The sequence below is a fragment of the Armigeres subalbatus genome, chromosome 3 (assembly GCF_024139115.2).
Source record: "Armigeres subalbatus isolate Guangzhou_Male chromosome 3, GZ_Asu_2, whole genome shotgun sequence".
Classification (NCBI taxonomy): Eukaryota; Metazoa; Arthropoda; class Insecta; order Diptera; family Culicidae; genus Armigeres; species Armigeres subalbatus.
The window spans coordinates 333,400,694-333,420,768 of NC_085141.1; the positions used below are offsets into that span (position 1 = coordinate 333,400,694).

Sequence of the window (20,075 nt, forward strand, 5' to 3'; positions counted from 1 at the left end):
GGGTGTCCATATTGAGCAATCTGCACCGAGCATTATATGGAGGAAGATTAAGTGGATCACGCCATGGTAAGTGACGCAGCGCCATCTGAATAAACCACCGTTGGACAAGTTCAATCCTCAAGTTCCATACAACGTCATTCGGAGTCCAGACAATAGAAGCGGTTTCCACGATAGGTCGAACCAGCGCACAGTACAAGGACTTCAAGCAGTGCGGATCAGTGAAGTCCTTCGCAATTTTCGATATGAAACCCAGCTGGCGGTTTGCCTTGGCCATTATCGACGTTGGGCGTTGAACGTCAGTTTTTGATCCAACACAACTCCAAGATCAGTAACCTCCGTAACTCTTGGAAGTGTGGTTCCATGGGTGTTCTGAACGACAGTCAATTTGTTCTGATAGCACCAGGTAATGAACACGTTCAACAAACTTTGCAGGCGATGACAGTCATCAACTGATCGTACTATTTATTATTTTTTATTATTATATTTTCAGGTCGTCTGCATAGATAATTCTGCAATCCAAACCCAATTTCGATGCTACGTCGTTGAAATAGAGTATAAACAGCAAAGGTCCCAAGTTGCTTCCTTGTGGCACGCCAGATTAGTTGCGGAAAGGGGACGAAACGCACGAGTCAATTTTTACACGGAGTGTTCTGCCAACGACCAAGCCACGGAGTGAGTTTGGTCGTTGCTCCGAGGCGCGATAGTTTGGACAACATGATGTTGTGGTCGATCTTGTCGAAAGTTGCCTTCAAATCAGTGTAGATCACATCTACTTGAGCCTTGTTCTCCATAGCAGTAATACAAGTGTGAGTGAAGTTGAGCAGGTTTGTACTGACTGATCTACCCGGAATAAAACCATGCTGATCGGTAGAGATGTAGTTCTTCGATTGGCTATAAGAATAACATCACTGACACTTATTTCGAATAACTTTGATGCAGCAGACAAGTTGGTTATTCCTCTATAATTCTTGACGTCCTTTCTATCACCATTTTTCCAGACCGGAAACATATAGGATTATTTCCAAATGTCCGGAAAAATGCCGATTAAAAATGGAGGAAAGCGGCTCAGCAAAAACAGCTGCCCAACGGCAGAACACAACAGATGGGATGCCATCAGGACCGATTATCATTCCAGGAGTAACCACGAATGTTGTCAAATTAAGAAGGTCCAGAGGTACATTTAATGATGCAGATTCATCTTCGGCGTTTGTTAACCCCTCACGAAAAACAAAACAATACTAGAGTTCCCTCTCTACACCACGGCAGGCTACTGACTGATACTCTGCCAGCAGCTGCAACTCTCTTTTATTCAAACACAACGGGTATATACAATAAACCTCTTCATGTTTTCAAAAAGTATCAAAAATTCAACCGGTCAGCCCAGAATCACAATTCTTATGCTAAAATAAGTCTCCTGTCAAATTTTCAGCTAATTCGGTTAAAATTTCGAGGTGGCTCAAGTCGATTTAGTGTTTTTGGGCTATTTTCAATTTTGGAAAAAATCTAACAAGAGATATAAACGTCGAAACCTATCGCAACAACCTCTATACGGAAGCTTTGGGTGTGCTCTACAAGTCTTGTGAACATTGCAATTCGTTCCGTTCACGTTTTGTCCATGTTAAAGTGATTTTCAAGCTTTTAAGTGCATAAAAATACTGTTTCCCCCAAAAGTCGCTGTTCTACAAAATTCTTGAGTTTATGACAAATGATTACTAATTTATAATATTATTATTCCTCTTTTTTCCCTACAAATTTGAGTAATATAATTGTCACTGTGCGATTTATCGTTAAATTCTTAAAAATCAGAAGCTGAACCTTTGTCATGAATTTGCACGTTAGGATTTCTTCAAACAAGTTGTCCGAACAAAACATAAATCAAATCATATGATATTTGATGCTTACAACAAACGACTTCCAAATTTTGTTAATTTCTCCATATGTCTGCATTTTTTTAACATTGAGTGCATCATAGTAACAAGTGAAATCGAAGCTACTTTGTTTAAACAACTTGTTTGGAAAAATCTCAGCGTGCAAATTCGTGACAAATGTTCAGCTTCTGATTTTTAAAATTTAGCGGTAAATCGCACATTGGCAATTATATTACTAAAATTTCCAGGGAAAAAGAGGAATAATATAATAAATTAGCAATCTTTTGTCATAAATTCAGGAATTTTGTAGAACAACGACTTTTGGGGAAACAGTATTTTCATGCACTTAAAAGCTTGAAAATCACTTCAACATGGACAAAACGTAAACAGAACGAATCGCAATGTTCACAAGACTTGTAGAGCACGCATAGTTTTCGACGTTTATATCTCTTACCAGAATTTTTCCAAAATTGAAAATAGCCTAAAAACACTAAATCGACTTGAGCCACGTCGAAATTTGATCCGAATGAACTGAAAATTTGACAGGAGACTTATTTTAGCATAAGAATTGTGATTCTGGGCTGACCGGTTGAAGTTTTGATACTTTTTAAAAACATGAAGAGGTCTAATATACAATCATCTAAAACAAACATTTCCAAACATCTATACCCAAGAGCAACTACAACTAACCGGCGCCCTCTTCATGCACATCTTCATCGACACCGAGTCGTCGCACCCTACATGGTTATCCACCCCCCTTAGGGTGCACGCCTTGGAACCGACCTGGCTTCTTCTAACACCGAGCCTCCTGTCCAGAGCTCCTCCTCGCCGGAACAATTCCTCCTGGTCCAAATCCGTTGCCCGAACAAATGGCCTCCACTCCGACGTTTGTACGACAACCTCTCCAGCACAAGTGTTCCGATCCAAAGCTCCTCCTGGACTCCTGCTGACCAGCCAGCATCCTACCGAATGTTCCATCCTGATGAATTCCGTCCGGCGCTACCCAAGACTTACGTGGCTGATCCCTGATCCCACTGCGCCACGCGACCTATGCGGCCGATCCATGATCCCACTGCGATAATGTCGACGGCCATAACATCCCACTCAGATGGAGAACGGGAATCGTTCCTGGGCCCATAACCTGTTGGCCGGAGAAGAGGAACCCCCTCACGAAGAACAAAACAATACTAGAGTTCCCTCTCTACACCACGGCAGGCTACTGACTGATACTCTGCCAGCAGCTGCAGCTCTCTTTTATTCAAACACAACAAGTATATACAATCATCTAAAACAAACATTTCCTTAATCTATACCTAAGAGCAACTACAACTAACCGGCGCCTTCTTCATGCACATCTTCATCGACACCGAGGCGTCGCACCCTACCTGGTTATCCAACAGTGTAAAGATCCCTGAAGCTGAGGCAGTCGTCGATGTTCCCGTCGAAACTCTGCAGCTGGATTTGGGGAAATTTCATCAAATATCGTTATTGTCGCACGGTAAACTAGTGGAACAGATGCATAGAGCAATATCATTTTCCTGGACCCAGTGGAGGAATTAGCAGCGGCATTGATTTTAGTTCCTTAATCAAGAAAATGACGCCAGGAGAGTCCAAAATGTTTGCAGCAGGGACTATGTCCAAGGGCTTGACGATCCCTCCCCAGGCTATCTGCGAGTTGTGGCGCTTGCCTAGGATGTGGTGGGGTTTGACAGTAGGCCCTGTTAAATTCCTATAAAAAGCTGCATGTACAGTGAACGTTCGCTAATTGGTTTTTTTTTTCTAGTTGGGGCGCTTTTTAGTTGGGGTTCGCTAATTGGGGCGAAACCAGAGCATTAGTGATTAATCATAGATTTAATCATGATTAATGAATAATTGATTATTTAATCATTATTCATTAATCATAATCATGCAAAACATATGATTTAATCATTAATCACTACTCGTTAATCATAGAATTTTATATTTAATCACTAATCTTTAATCATATTCATAACTGTTTATAGTTTATTCATTAATCATCAATTTTAATCATTGCATACAGTGATTTTATTCATTAATCTTTAATCATAATCATAGAATTTTTATACCTTTGATTAACCCAATTTGGTAGAAAGGCTACTTGATTACTGATCACTATGCAAATCATTCAATTTGATTATTCATAATCATTAATCATTAATCATATCAATCGTTAATCATTAATCATATACATATTGTGTCTACATTTAATCACGATCGTTAATCATACTCCAATTGTTTTATTCATAAATCATAATCGTTAATCATTGTCAAAAATTAATTTTATCATCAATCATAATCATTAATCATTGTCAAAAATGAATAAATCATTAATCACAATCTTTAATCATAGAGTTGAATGATTTAATCATAACAAATTTAATCATTCATTGGAAGCTTTATTCATTAACGCTCTGGGCGAAACTCAATTAAAAAGCAGCTAAACGTCAGAATGTGATGTCAAAAACGCGTTGACGTTTTGCTTCCGTGTTTGGCGGGATCGATATTTTCTGGCGCGTAAATATTTCCTTTGTTCAATGCAAAAAGTAAACAACATTGATGCTTGTCAAAACGCCCCAATTAGCGAACGGCATTCGCTAGTTGGGGTGAGGTCGTGCCCCAATTAGCGAACGATCACTGTATCCGCAAGTAGGCTCCGCCAAAGCAACCGTGTGCCGCTAAAAGTGCACAAGCCCTCCTAGTGTCAGGTGGGACACAAAACAGACCTGACACAACGGCTCTCCGACGAGACAGGAGGTTTGCGCAGGCCCAATAAGCCGCCTTTACAAACAACCATTATGAACAACATAGATAGAAGATAATACGACTCGATACAATCGGCAACGACCTAGGCGACGAACAAAGGATCACGGAAGCTTGGAACATGGAGCTGCAAGTCGCTAGGCTTCGCAGGTTACAGGATGAATTACATCCCCACAACTTCGACGTCGTGGCGCTGCAGGAGATTTGCTGGACACGACAAAAAGAGTGGAAAAGAGGGCATCGAGCGGCAACCTTCTACCAAAGCTGTGGCACCACTAACGAGCTGGGAACCGCCTTCATAGTGCTTGGTAATACTAATGACACACTGCACTGGTGGTATTCGTACCATGGTACAAGTTGTACCACAGGTGTGTCACCTTGTACCATGCTGGTACAACGTGGAAAACCATGGTACAATATGTACTAGGGTACATAACCGTGGTATACCACGGTCCTTGTACCATCAGTGTGTCTTTAGTATAAGATGCGCCAACGTGTGATTGGGTGGCAGCCAATCAACGCAAGGAAACACTTCAATAAAGAAAAAACGAGCAATGGGTAATGCTTTTAACATAACCGCGAGAAGACGTAGGACTTGTATAAACGTAACGTATTTACATTTTACTTCTAACTTTTGGATCTATGGAGTTTGATTATAGTATTGATATTGGAAACGACAGCTTCCATGCTGTGTAGAATTATCAGCCATTTGTTTATTCAAAATTTCTGGAAATAAAACTAATAATTAAATACATAATTAGAATTGCTTTGTTTCTAACTATTAAGACCTTATTTACTCAAGCAAATGTAGGGCATTTATAGATTTCTTATTGATGATAGTATTTGAAGTTTAAAAATTCAATTTATAAAATTTTTAAACTTGGGAAAAATGTGCTATTTTGGGGGAACTACCCCGTTTTCCAAACAAGGAATACAGCACCAATTTCGTTGCTTCTTTTTTCTAACATGCGTAATTAAGTAATTATTTTAATCAAATTTTTATTTTCATCAGTGTAGTTGATTTTTTTTGCTAGGAAAAGAACTGTTGTAGTATAACCATGTTTTAATGTACGTGTCGTTTAGTACCAAGCACAACTTAACATATGGTCAGCCATATGACATGACTCGTACCCATCCCAGGATCATGTGGATTATGAAACCAATCACTTTCTCTGGATGAGCAGACCAAATCTCTCTAATTTTATTCTTCATCATCCACCACCGCTGCCCTGCCCTCAGCCATCATTGGCTTCTAGTCGTGAACTCAGAGCGATGCGATGGGCGATTGTATCCATTGCAACCGACACCACCGAATGAACAAACAAAACAAAAAATGTGCGAGCAAAAAGCACGTCAGCACGCGCTGCTGTTACAAATTGTAATGACTCGCACACGGCAGGTACTGCATCTTGTGTATAAAACAAAGAAAATCTTCCGATAGACCTGAAGGCCCGTGACATACCGCATTATGATGTCCGTGTTAGGAATGCACGGGATTGGTTACATATGAAATTTTTACTGGCTTTGACAAGAATTGAATTTTTCAATAGCGTATCGTTAATAATCTTAATTTTCAATGAAATAGGCAAAATGGTGGAGAGTGTCCGAGTCGATTGATATATAAATCTTAAAATCCATCGAAGATAAAGGCGCTAGTAGCGTTCAAAATCTTCCTTCCAGCGTAACGCTCGCGATTTCCAAAAATCTAAATGACACTCAGTATAGTAAAGAAAGACGTAAGTCCTACGTCAAAAGAAAGACGTAAGTCCTACGTCAAAAGCGTCTCTTTTATTGGTTTTCGAGACTATGACGAACAGACGAAAATACCTGCTGTGTCCCTATTTACCTATTCACATCAACAAATAAATCAAATTATAATTGAAATTTTTAGACTCAAAACAGTGACAATTTTTGGAACTCTAATGGTTGAAATCTTAGAATAAGAAACGCATTTTCTTTTGTCGTGAGCGAGGAAGATAGAATTTTGTAACAATTCATCGCCATGAACGCGAATTAAGGTTCCTCCAAACACACGCGACGCGACAGTCGCGATGCGATTCTATCGCTTGGCGACAGCGATTCTGTCGCCGTTGGTATGGAAGCGTATATAGAACATTGCCTGCAGCGACGCAACGATGGAATCGCGGCGACTAGTTGTCGCCGTCGCGGCGATGAAATCGCTTAGGTTTGGGGGAGCCTTTAATAAAATGGTCACGCAAACGCTCTCTAATTAGTTGATTGTTATTCATTTTCAAAATGATTCTATTGCGAAAAACTCTTTAGTAAGTATATTAGTGGTTCTGAAAAGATCCATTCACAATGTTAGATGTAAATTTCCTCTTAAGCGGTTCAACTGGGAGTTTATGATTGTTTAAAACATTATGAATCGATGTCTGCAGGAATACCAAACGCTTAACCGCTGCTGCCATCGGCCGAGAAAACTTGATCAGTAGTGTCGTCGTCGACACTCTATCGTCACACACCGCCGTGCCGCGCTTACTGTTGGCTTCTCGACAATGCCGGGCTGAAAATGATGATGATGCTGACCTGAGAATGCTGACGATTCTGCCTTGCTCTAAAAAGGGCTGAGGTTTGCGAATGCGTGGCTGAGACGATGATGCAACCGTTCAAAAATTCCGACGATGCGCTGCTGTTATTGCTTTGCCTGTTTCGGTCAGATTGAGAGGAAAAATTCGCGCTGCGCTATTTTATGCCTTCTTAGCAGACCTAGCGTGAGCTCATTCGTTGACGTCTGCACCAATCAGAACGTGGTAATGGAATGATGCAAGAATGATGCGGTACCCATATTAATAGGATTTCGTGAATTCAATGTTTTGCTTTGAAAACAGTTTTAGCCCTATTGAAACAAGTTTTCGGATATTATCAAGCATTAATATGAAAGGCATACTTGAAAGCTGTCGATTGAGGGGTTAACTGCAGAAATCTGTTCACTAGGGTAAAGGCTATTAACGTTTGAAATCTTTCAACACAGCATAACGCGGCCGATTTAGAAATATTGAAATGACACCCGTTATAGTAAAGAGAGACGTAAGTCCTACGTCAAAAAAAAAAAAAAACAACGCAAGGATGTGCAAGCTGAGGATAAAAGGCCTTTTCTTCAACTATAGGATCATCAACGTGCACTGCTCACACGAAGACGACGAGAAAGTTTTACGCACAGCTGGAGCAGACATACGATGGATGCCCACTGCGGGACGTCAAAATCGTCATCGGCGACATGAACGCACAGGTAGGAAGGGAGGAAATGTATAGACCGGTCATCGGACCGGATAGTCTGCACACCGTATCGAATGTCAACGACCAACCAGAGTGTATGTAATTAAGAGTGGCGACATGTGCCGCATTTGACAGGTCTCCTGCTCGTTTGGAACACGATTTTGTATGGGAATGACAGATGAATTCTGTTCCAATTCTGACAGTGTCGCCACTCTTATTTACATTCACTCTGCGACCAACGATGCATAAACTTCACAGCCTCTCGCGGAATGGTAGTCCGAAGCACCTTCTTTCACCGCAAAAATATCCACAATGCCACATGAAGATCACCTAACCAAGAAACGGAAAACCAAATCGACCACGTTCTAATCGCCAGCAGACAGATAGAGACCGTGAAGAGACGGAGCAACTGTACCGTGCTAATAACTCACGAAAGTTCTATGAGAAGTTGAACCGTTCACACAAGGGCCACATGCCCCCGCCTGATATGTGTAAGGACATAAACGGGAACCTTCTTACGAACGAGCGTGAGGTGATCCAAAAGGGGCGGTAGCACTACGAAGAACACCTGAATGGCGATGTGGTAGACGAAAATGGTGGTACGGTGACGGACCTGGCAAAACGCGTGCAGGACATAATTTTACCGGCTCCGGATCTCCGGGAAATCCAGGAGGAGATTGGCCGGCTGAAGAACAACAAAGTTCCTGGGGTTGATCAACTACCAGGAGAGTTATTTAAACACGGTGATGAGGCACTGGGTCATTACCAAGATTTGGGAGGAGGGAGTTTTGCTGCAGAAATGGATGGGAGGTGTCGTGTGCCACATCTACAAAAAGGGCGATAAGCTGGATTGTAGCAACTACCGCTCAATCACCTTGTTGAACGCCGCCTACAAGGTACTCTCCCAAATTTTATGCCGTCGACTAGTACGGATTGCAAGGGAGTTCGTGGGGCAGTACCAGGCGGGTTTATGGGCGAACGCTCCACCACGGACCTGGTGCTCGCCATTCGCCAAGTGCTGCAGAAATGCCGCGAATACAACGTGCCCACACATCATCCAAGCCATTCATCGACTTCAAAGCCGCATATGATACAATCGATCGACACCAGCTACGACAGCTAATGCACGAACACGGATTTCCGGATAAACTGACACGGTTGATCAAAGCGACGATGGGTGATGTGCGTAGTTCGAGTTTCAGGGGCATTCTCGAGTCCCTTCGAAACGCGCAGAGGGTTACGACAAGGATGGTCTTTCGTGTCTGCTATTCAACATCGCTTTGGAAGGGGTAATACGAAGAGCAGGGATTAACACGAGTGGTACAATTTTCAATAAGTCCGTCCAGGTATTTGGCTTCGCCGACAACATAGATATTATGGCACGTAACTTTGAGAAGATGGAGGAAGCCTACATCAGACTGAAGAGGGAAGCTAAGCGGATAGGACTAGTCATCAACACGTCGAAGACGAAGTACATGATAAGAAGAAATTCAAGAGAAGACAATGTGAGCCACCCATACCTCGAGTTTGCATCGGTGGTGACGAAATCGAGGTGATTGAAGAATTTGTGTACTTGGGCTCACTGGTGACTACCGAAAATGATACCAGCAGAGAAATTCGGAGACGCATAGTGGCTGGAAATCGTACGTACTTTGGACTCCGCAAGACGCTAAGATCGAATAGAGTTCGCCGCCGTACCAAACTGACAATCTACAAAACGCTCATTAGACCGGTAGTCCTCTACGGACACGAGACCTGGACGATGCTCGTGGAGAACCAACGTGCACTTGGAGTTTTCGAAAGGAAAGTGCTGCGTACCAACTATGGTGGAGTCCAGATGGCGGACGGTACGTGGAGGAGGCGAATGAACCACGAGTTGCATGAGCTGCTGGGAGAACCCATCCATCGTTCACACCGCGAAAATCGGATGACTGCGGTGGGACGGGCACGTAGCCAGAATGTCAGTAACCCGGTGAAAATGATTCTCGACAACGATCCGACGGGCACAAGAAGGCGAGATGCGCAGCGAGCAAGGTGGATCGATCAGGTGGAAGATGACTTACGGACCCTACGGACTGCGTGGTTGGCGACGTGAAGCCATGGACCGAGCCGAATGAAGAAGACTCTTATATACCGCACAGGCCACTTCGACTTAGTCTGAATAAATAATAATAATATAGGGTCCAAAATTTGTAGGGGTCCAAATCAAGTTGGTTACCCTACTCACCGGTGAGTGAAATAAAAATGAGGGTAAATAATTTCCCGTGTGCATTCGACCTAAAACAAATCGACCTTTTCGAATGCTTCTTTTGATAAGCCGAAAACGAAACACGCAAAACAAACACGAAGCTTTCCCGAAGCAAACTGTCAAACAATTTCCTCATGGTGTGCGTGCTGTCGTGTCGGTTTCAAATTTTGCTTCGTGTCTCCTTTTTCCAGTTCGCGAAAATGAGAATCCAGAAAAGTTGTTTCCTGTGAAAATTCCCGTAAAACCGTAAAAAAGTTGTGCCGCAACGAGTGAATTGTAGTTCCTTTTGTAGGGTAAGCCGCCGCGAGTGTACCGGCAGTGAACGTTTCTCATTCAATGTGAAGTTGTTCCCGGAAAACAGGAAAACATTTTCTGCTATCTTTTTCGAGATCAGCCGATTCCAAAATGTCTTCCAGTCGCTACTGGTGCCGTAGTGTTGTGTCATAAAAGGAATATAGGCGAACCGTTTTTCCATGGGTGTTTTTCTTTATTTTCTTTGGTGAATAAATTCTAGGTAGAATAGTAACTAAACCGGAAGCATGGCACCCGGATCAAACAATCAAAATAATAACAATAACCGGCAGACGGGGACCCGACCGAAGATCAAAGCCTCGAAGAAAAATTCCGTTCCTCGAGAGGTGGTCGCCCCGACCAGACGAGATCTCCAACAGCAGCTCAATGTAAGTGCGATTTGTGGGTGGGTGGTTGACTGGCGGAAGGAGATTGAGGACGACGATCGTGTGATGAAGTTGTGTGTATGTGTGTGCTTTGAATTTTCGGAATTTTCCTTTGGTGGATTGCGGGTGGTGTTTTTGTTTATGAAAACCATCGCGAAAAAGCCGACTCAAAACAAAATACAATTTCAAGGCAAACACGGTGGGTGGTGTTAAGACAGGATGTTAAATTTTTATTAATAGACATCCTGTCCTCTGTTTTGTTTTTGTAAATGTGAAAAATTGAAATATGGGAAGTTATACTAAAATATATAAAATAGTAATAGTAATTGTTAATTATTTAAAAAGCCTGTTGAAAGATATATTTAAATAATCCTATAGCCTTTGCGTATATTTAGATCCTCAGTCCTTCGAAGATTCTACGAAGAACTTTCCTAGGAAGTCCTTTGGAGATTGGAAGTCTTTTAGGGATTCCTCCAAGAATTCCTTTGAAAAATCTCCCAGGAAGTTTTTTGGGGATTCACTTAGAACATCTTTTAAAGATTTCCCAGGAAGTCCTTTCAAGATTTATCTAGAAAGGCTTTTACAATTCTCTCAGTCATTCCATTGAGTTTTTTTAACAAATTAAGAATCCCAGAAAACATCTTAAATATCCAAGAAAATCTTTGCAGAATGGTATGCCAAATTACATTTCAAACTCAAAACAGTTTTAAGTAGTTACTATTTTCCAGCAATGACATCAATGCCAAAATAGCATTATATCATATAAACTTCTCCGATTAAACAAGTAATAAAAATAGCAAGTGTAGTCATAAACGAGAAAGCACTGTAAATGCGTAGTTAGGTTATTGAAATTGTTTGCAAATTGATGTTTCAATTGCATATCGACCGCGAATTTTGAAATGGATAATGGATCCAAATTCTCTTTCTAAGCACTGAAAACAATAAACGTAAAACATGTTTTTTTGGATAACTCGTCATCGTGCAGCACCCATAAAACATCAATTAGTGATACCAAATGATCGCCTTTTAAACTTCGCGCTCGTGCTCCGCTTCGGTCGGTTAGTTTATATTTAGACATTTTCGGCTCGGCAGTACCGCCGTCATCTTTTACTCGGTGCAAACACATTTTTCTCAATGAAGTACGGGCGTACAGCAGGGTCACTTCGTACCGAAATATATGCAAATCCCCTCCCTTCGGATGCCTCTGTTCACACCATTGTAAATGAAGATGATTTTCTAGGATTTTCTTTCAGCGCAGAAAAAACTTATCTCTCGCAGTTCCGAGCAAACGTTTCCCTCGGGTCGATCGCGTTAGTTTTTCCCGCCGCGCAGCCCATTCTGATTTGGAAATCTGCCCTTTTCGAACCACCAAAGCACGCGTCCACTTTCTCAGCTATCGGCGTGTCCTCGATCCCATGAACTTCATTGATTGGCTGGTGATAATTGCCATTGTGTACTATCTCTTGTTCAAGGTTCTCGTGGATTGGGCAACGGTATCCGGTGCGGCCGCTGCAGTCGTCAATAACCAACAGCAAGGTCACACTCAATCGCACTCAAATCCGCAGCAATCGTTAGCTGGTACTGTCGCAGGTGGAGTGGGAGCCGCCAGTAATAGCAGCAATCATCAGCAGCAGAACTTTCTACTGAAGCCGAGAAACAACCGCACACCGGGGGAAGGAACGTGTTACGAAATTGGTGAGTCAAACATTTGTTTTTCGTTTTGGTGGTTCCACCTGTGTGTAACTATGTAGGGCCGGTACACGGATTGAAGACGTTAACGTCATGATTCGGCAAACTAATGTTCCCACGCGTAAGTGGGAGGTATAGGGAGAAGAGCACATGTGCATAATTTTAGAACTCGAGTGATGTGTTTCGTCGAGCGGAAAAGTGAGACGCATTGAAAATAGTGTGAAAGTAAAGCGAGGTGAATATTTGATTTTATTCATTTCAGATTTATTTTGATCCTAAGGTTGGATAACATCAATCAAACATTTCTATTTATTTACTTTCCAAAATTTATTGGCGGAAAAAAAACCTCTGAAACACCGTTTCGTGGTGATATTAAATAGGAATAGGAAACATCAGCAAGCCAAACCAGCAAACTGCCGTCGTGCTATGTGCTATGTCTGCCTGCCAAGATAGGGAAGGCTAAGCATTTTGATCAATTTGTGTACAGTGCCCGTTCGATTATTGCAAGACCGATTATTGCAACGCTTTTTAATTGCAAGTTCGATTATTGCAACGTGTTGCAATTAAAAAGCAGATAACCGTCACTTTCAGATGTCAAAATATCGGTCTGTCATTTTAAGCGGGGGGCTTTCCAATGGTAATGCATAAAAGAATTTAAAAGCTAGTTGAAAAAACAATTTGTTATTTCTCAGAAAATTTGCATTATAGTCACAAAAACATCAAAAATAGATACAAAAATCAACTAATTAAGGATACCAATAGTATTGTATATCCGGTAATGTTGTAAGCAATAATTGGAGCAATGCAATAACTTCAAGGTAAACTTTTAACACTTTACTTCAATTATTAGCTTATTATTAGATTAGACTTTACTTCAATTAGATATGTACAATGATATGTATAAGATATATACAAAGTACATATTGCCGATTTCACCAATTTGAAGAGTTATGTGTAGATTGTGATTTGCCCGCTTCATTTTCTCACACCCACTCTCATTTCGGGTTGATCGATTTTTGTTACTGAAATTTACCCAATTATAACCCATTACTCGTTAGTCATATGTAAGCGTGTACACTAAATCGATTCCCGCCATGATTTGACGTCTATTTGTTTTCAGATTGAGCACTCACACACAAATATTATACACGGAAAATCAAACTTTTTTGAGTGTATTGAGTGTGAGAAAAAGATGACTGTGAGAAAAAAAATCTCGCAGAACTCTTATAAAGTGCAAAAAGCGCAATATGTATGTATACCTTTTCCGATACAAAAATGACCCCTAAATTAAAGAAATATAGAGACATCTGTTATTTTTTATTAAACAGCGCATTGCACTTTTTATTGAAACCATTCGATATTATCACAACAACATTTTCTTGGTGAACTGGGGCCGAAGCTGCGCCGGACACATGATTCGAGGATGTTCCGGATGCCGTTGTTCCGAATGAAACAGTGCCGGATGCTTTGTTGTTTGCATCCATTTTTAATTGAGCTGAAAGTGAGCCACATCTTATTGTTGCTGATCGTTTACCATTTTTGCTATCTAAGCCTAATAAATCGTAAATCATTAAGGAATTATGCAATCTATTATTTACATACCTGCAATCCGTCGATTCGTTTAAACCACTTTGATGGGCACTGATAAAAATAAACATTGATATGCCCCTTCGCTCTTTTGACATTCGATTTGGTATCTGTCAGTTGTTGCAATTATCGAATGCCATTCGTTAAATGCAATGTAAATATTTTGCAATAATCGAACGGGCACTGTACATAGCAGATCAAACAATATTTTTTATCACTTATTTTCTAGCTTAAGAGTAATCTACGGATTTTTTATTCCTATTCAAACAAACATTTAAAAACAAAATCATTGTTTCTAACTATTTGGCCCTATTTACTCAAGTAAATGTAGAGAATTTATAGATTTCTTATTGATGATCTTCTTATTGGCATTACATCCCCACATTGGGACAGAGCCGCCTCGCAGCTTAGTGTTCATCCAGCGCTTCCACAGTTATTAACTGCGTGGTTTCTAAGCCAAGTTATCATTTTTGCATTCGTACCGTGAGCGTGTCTTATTCTGCGCGGCTCCTAATTCTGCGTATTTTGACACCAAAAGTTTTTTTAAAAAATTTTTTTCTGTTATTTTTATATTGACTTACATGTCATAAAAAAGTAGGGAATTTATTGTTGTCATGAGCAGATAATAAAGTAATAAATTAGCCTTGATAACGGGAATATTAAGAAAAATGTCAAAAAATGGCCTCCATTAGCAGCAGCGCTAAAACGCACGTAAACAATTTTTTCTCAAATTTGAGCAAAAAAGATTTGGACTCATTTTTTTAAAGCGAAGTGCAAAAGCAGATTATTTGTTGCTTCAATATGATGAAAATCGGCTTTCAGAGCGTAATCTCTCTATCCAGCTTTCCACGCTCGGTAATGGCGGCTTGTCGGTGTGTAAAAATTAATCAGTCACTGTACTTTTTGACACTAGCTAGAGGAAAACTCGCTGACGAAAAGGCCTTTTGTCCCTTCCCCTCACCCAGGAACGCCAGTGAGCTTTCCTCCAGCTAGTGTCAAGCAGTACAGTGACCGATTGATTTTTACACAGCAGCAAGCCGCCATTACCGAGCATGGAAAGCTGGATAGAAAGCAATTTATGTTGCGCAGAATATGGCACAAAATTTACCTTCTGTTCCTAATTGTGCGTGCGGACTGGATGATACAAATGTTTTCGAGCAAATTAATTTTAAAAAAATGCATCTCGGAAACCGTCCATTGTATGAAAAAAAAACTGTCTGAGAACGAACTGTAGGGGACTTATGGAGAAAATATAACACCGGTAAAACAAACACCGGTTACACTGAAAAAATCGATATTCAAATAAAAAAAATGAAATATCTCGAAAACCCATATTTATACATATTTTCACCAAATTTTTACCACAAAAACTTGACTTCTAAATACACATTTTAACGACATCAGGTCTATGGAGAAGTTTAAAATAAAAAAGTTTTAGTGGAAGCTATTTTTGGCTCATTTTTGAAACATTGACTTTTTTTTCCTTGTTGGGTATTTTAATCACTGCGACCATTTGTTAGATCTATTGTGATATATGCCCCATTTGATCTAGCTTTGTCAAGTTGACGCATCATTACTATTTAGAGCAATTGCATTACCTTGACTACCAGCATTATCCCAATGCGGTATTATGGTTCTGATGAATCGTACTACCATATTGGGACTTGTTCTCCAAACTTCTGAGGGTTCTATCAGCCCCTTGTTGAAGAACTGTAATCTCTTTCTAAAAGTTGCCGGACAATGGCATAACAGATGTTCCGAGTCTTCTACATGTATGCCGCAGAAACGACATACATCATTTTGAAGTTTTCCTAACAGCTTCAAGTGATATCGGCTCGGGCAATGGCCTGTTATAAGGCCTGTGTATGTGTTAAGATCTTTTTTTGAAAGATCTAAAATTTTGCGAGTGATAGATACGTTTGGTGTGATGAAACGTTTAGACTGCCTCGCAATCAATGTGTTTTTCCAAATATCCTCTACACGCAGATACGCCACAAAATGGTTCGGGACCTATGAATTGTCGAGAAGAACCAAGTCTGGCCAGCATATCAGCTTGTTCATTGCCTTCAATGCCACAATGACCAGGAACCCAATACAGGTTCACTTTGTTACGACCACCCAAGGTTTGAAGTGACTGAACACATTCCCAAACGAGTTTAGATCTACATATTGCTGATTTCAAAGCATTCAATGCTGCTTGACTGTCAGACATTAGCATTAGCATTAGCATTAGCATTGAGCATTTCGCACAAATTCGTAGGTGGTACAAGCCAAGACTATTTGCTGCTTGACTGTCAGACATTATGCAAATATTAGAAGGCCTATAATTTCTGCTTAAGCATAATTTAGAGCATTCAAGAATAGCCTAAACTTCAGCTTGGAAAACAGTTGGCCATTTGCCCATGGGAATCAAAATATTTATCCCTGGGCCAGCCACGCCTGCTCCAACTTGATTGTTCAGCTTTGAACCATCGGTGTAAAATACATTTGATCCTGAGCGAAGATTTGGTCCACCGTTTGCCCATGTATTTCGCTCAAGATTAATTACATCAAAACAACGACTATTTACAACACATGTATTTGACGCCGAATTATGATTCCTTGGTCAATTTTGAACAAAAAAGCTGGTTCATATTTTCTTCCTAAGTATTACCGTTTTTGAGATATTTCAAATTTTAATTTTCGAAAAATGTAAAAAAAGTTCGTGATCCGCTCTTTTCAAAACTTACTCGCGATTCTCCATCACTAAGTTTCTCGATTCGTGCATGAAATTTCTAAAATTTATACATGAACATCAAGATAGTTGTGCACACAAACAGCTTCCTGTATGGTCTTGAAAACATAGTGTTGTGATAATCGAAAAAGAAAGAAGGCATACAACCTATTCTCAAAGCAATCAAGTATAGGTAATAATTTTCTATGATTGTATAGCATTTCTCCAAACCTATGTTGTCCTTCAAATATGAAAAGATATTAACCAATTCAGTCCTTAGAATAAAAAAACATCATCACATTATTTATCAAATTATTTTACTGTTTATTAATTTTATTTTTATATACATTATGAATGATTGAGGTATCGTCATTTGAAAACAGCTTAGCTGCAATTTTATTCTCTGAAAATGGAACAAATGAGTGGTTTTTCTGAGTACCAGTAATCATCTTTGTCTGCTGAAATATATTGCTCCACTCTGTTACTCCTTGTTCATAATCTTCTTGTGAAACATAACAAAACGACATTTTAGTCAAAAAATGTTTAGCCCATTTATATAAATCTACTGTCTAAGACGAATTAAGTACTGTCCATTTAATTCCACCAGTTAATTTTCGTTATCTTTGCAGATACGTATTTCGACCACAACTGTGTGATCGTCTTCAGTGTCTAGTGTAAGTTGCGATTGTTTTCTTCAAGTCGAGTCAAGTACGAGACACTGAAGACGATCACAGTTGTGGTCGAAATACGTATCTGCAAAGATAACGAAAATTAACTTGTGGAATTAAATGGACAGTACTTAATTCGTCTTAGACGGTTTAATACATTCCACTAAACGAGCTTAATATATTTTTCTGATAAATCTACTGCATTTTTAATTGGATGTTCATGTTCTACAGATGCACTTGCGTTTCAAGCCATTCGTTTTAATGTTCCACCAATCGCATCACCCATGGCCCCTTCCCATGAGAGGTGGCAAAAAAATCAGAAGGGTTATATACAAGATACTACCGCCCGACGTAAACTACGTAAAACAGATCATAAGATAATTATTTTGGTTAGAGCCTAGAGTGATTGAAATGTTATCGCTGTTTTGGTTAACCTCCTAAATTTTCAACTGAATTGGTTATAATATAACTGAGTACGAGCAGTTTGAAGTTTGTGTGGAAATTACTATAGAAAACGCCCCGTATGTGAGAGATCGTTACGTGAGGCGGATCACTAACTATTTAGGGGAAGATCTCCCAGCGCCGGACACTTCTTAAAACGACACTACTTGCAGAAGTCCCTCCTTCATCTTATTAAGTACAAAAGGAAGCTATTGAACAGGCTTCTAACGGCAAGGAATATCAGATCTTCATGTGATAAACTTTGTACAAAACTACACTTACCTACTTCAATTCAATTGTTTCTTCTTGCTGAGAAAGTCACAGAAATTAGCAGAAACAAAAATTGAAGAGGACATTGGAAAAGGTGGGAGTTTGGATTAGGATGTAAAAAATTTAGCTGAAGAGTGAAATAAGTTCCACTAACAATTTTTAATATTTACAACTTAAAGCACGTGAATAATATTACTATTCTGAATTATGTCTTTACTCATGTAACAGGAACTTAGACACATTTGAACATGATGCAATAGTGTGCGGTACCAGAAGACATTATTCTGAATCGTAAAATTTTTCACCAAAATTCATCGTTGAAAAACGTGTTCAAATGATCAAATATAGTTTGTATGAATCATCAATGGTCAATAGCCATATTTTGTGTTTTTTTCTTCTATCTATTCTTCAAATGAGGCAATATAACTCACGGAGATGATGACCGATTTGCGAGATTTCCTCACTAATCGATTCGTATTAGGATCAGGTGTGTTTCTATAATGTTAGTAAATTTTAAAGGAAAAGTTGGGAAAATTGTCAAAATACAATATTAAGGCGAGTTTTAGAAAACGTAATGCGATCGCTCGAAAAATTATCTAGCGTGCGGCGTCGTCGCAATCAACGCAGAAAATGACATTTCGAACGTTAAACGAAAATACCCGAGCAACGCAGGGTACGTCCTGCTAGTATGGTATAAAAGGAAATATAATCCGGATATTTAAAATTTTTTTTTGTTTAATGGCTTATGTGTCCGGCACTGGAGGATCTCCCCCTAAATATAATCAACCCGAAGACTTCGTAGAATATTTTTCTAAATCTGTAAGACGATTGTTGTTGCGAACCGATCGGATTTTCGTAAGCAAAGTTATAAAGAAAATAAAACTGGTCATTATTGATGTTATTCTTTCACGTGCTCAATTGAATTTCCCACGATTTAGTATTTACTTATTAATTTTTCTTGCAAACAGCGAATTGTTTCGTAATAAAGACGATTTATTCACTTGTTGCCAACGTACTCATATATTTTTAGATATTAATGACCAACGTTGCAAAACGGTTTTCCGAAAAATTTACTGTTTTCATAGTAATTCTCATACAAGCTTCAAACTGCGCGTGCGTGCTTAGTCAAATTACAACCATTGGGATGTTGGATATATGGGGTAGCGAGGTTTGTATATGTAAACGTTTTGCCGCGTGTAATGTGTAGTTTTTCCGCAAATCATGTTCAATCGCACACCAATCCATTTATGTTTCGAACAAAATTGGCGTAACTCACTATATATGAAAATGGTTGGATACGACAATTTAAAATTTTCATTTAAAAACCCCAAATTTATTATTCCGCAGTTAAATTTATTATCCGATTGTTATTCGACTTAAAGTGATTAATGCATGTCATAGTTAATTGCCTATTAAATAGCGATTAAATGCTTTTGAAGTGTTTTTTTAAAAGAGATGCTGTCTAAATAGTAGGATACACGCTAACTTTCATCCACTCAGTGACTGAGTAAAATTACATTGCTCTCTCTTTCTATCCCACAGAAATTTTACTCAATTTCCTTCAAAAAATTAGAGTGTTTGTTTAAAATTGATCAATTTTAACCCTCAAATTTAACCCTTAAAGGCGCAAGGCGATTTTTTTAGAAATCGTCGGAAGTATTTTTAGCGTAAACTACCATTAAAATTGTTAACATTGAACGTATTTTCGGTTTGTTGTTTTAAAACAACATTGCGCATTTAAGGGTTAATATTCACTTCTTGCTTACATGAACATGTCCAGCATCTGTAGCACTTTTCATAAACACTACTTTTTTGCTCCGACCGTGGTCATTAGGTTCTGCAGCGTCTGTCCGTAACCTCAATCTGGTGACATTTTAGTAGTACTTCTTGCTGGAC

General features: G+C 39.6%; 1 protein-coding gene across 3 annotated transcripts in view; it reads left to right on the forward strand.

The window, feature by feature from the left end:
- Positions 1 to 10,274: 10,274 nt before the first annotated feature.
- LOC134225688 (probable WRKY transcription factor protein 1) overlaps positions 10,275 to 20,075 on the forward strand; it is a 46,857-nt gene continuing 37,056 nt past the window's right edge. For all 3 annotated transcript variants that reach the window (XM_062705962.1, XM_062705963.1, XM_062705964.1), the window contains exons 1-3: positions 10,275 to 10,427; positions 10,649 to 10,814; positions 12,284 to 12,506. In XM_062705962.1, the coding sequence (XP_062561946.1) occupies positions 10,674 to 10,814; positions 12,284 to 12,506 (364 nt within the window). In that variant the 5' untranslated portion in view covers positions 10,275 to 10,427; positions 10,649 to 10,673. The remainder of the gene's footprint in view (positions 10,428 to 10,648; positions 10,815 to 12,283; positions 12,507 to 20,075) is intronic.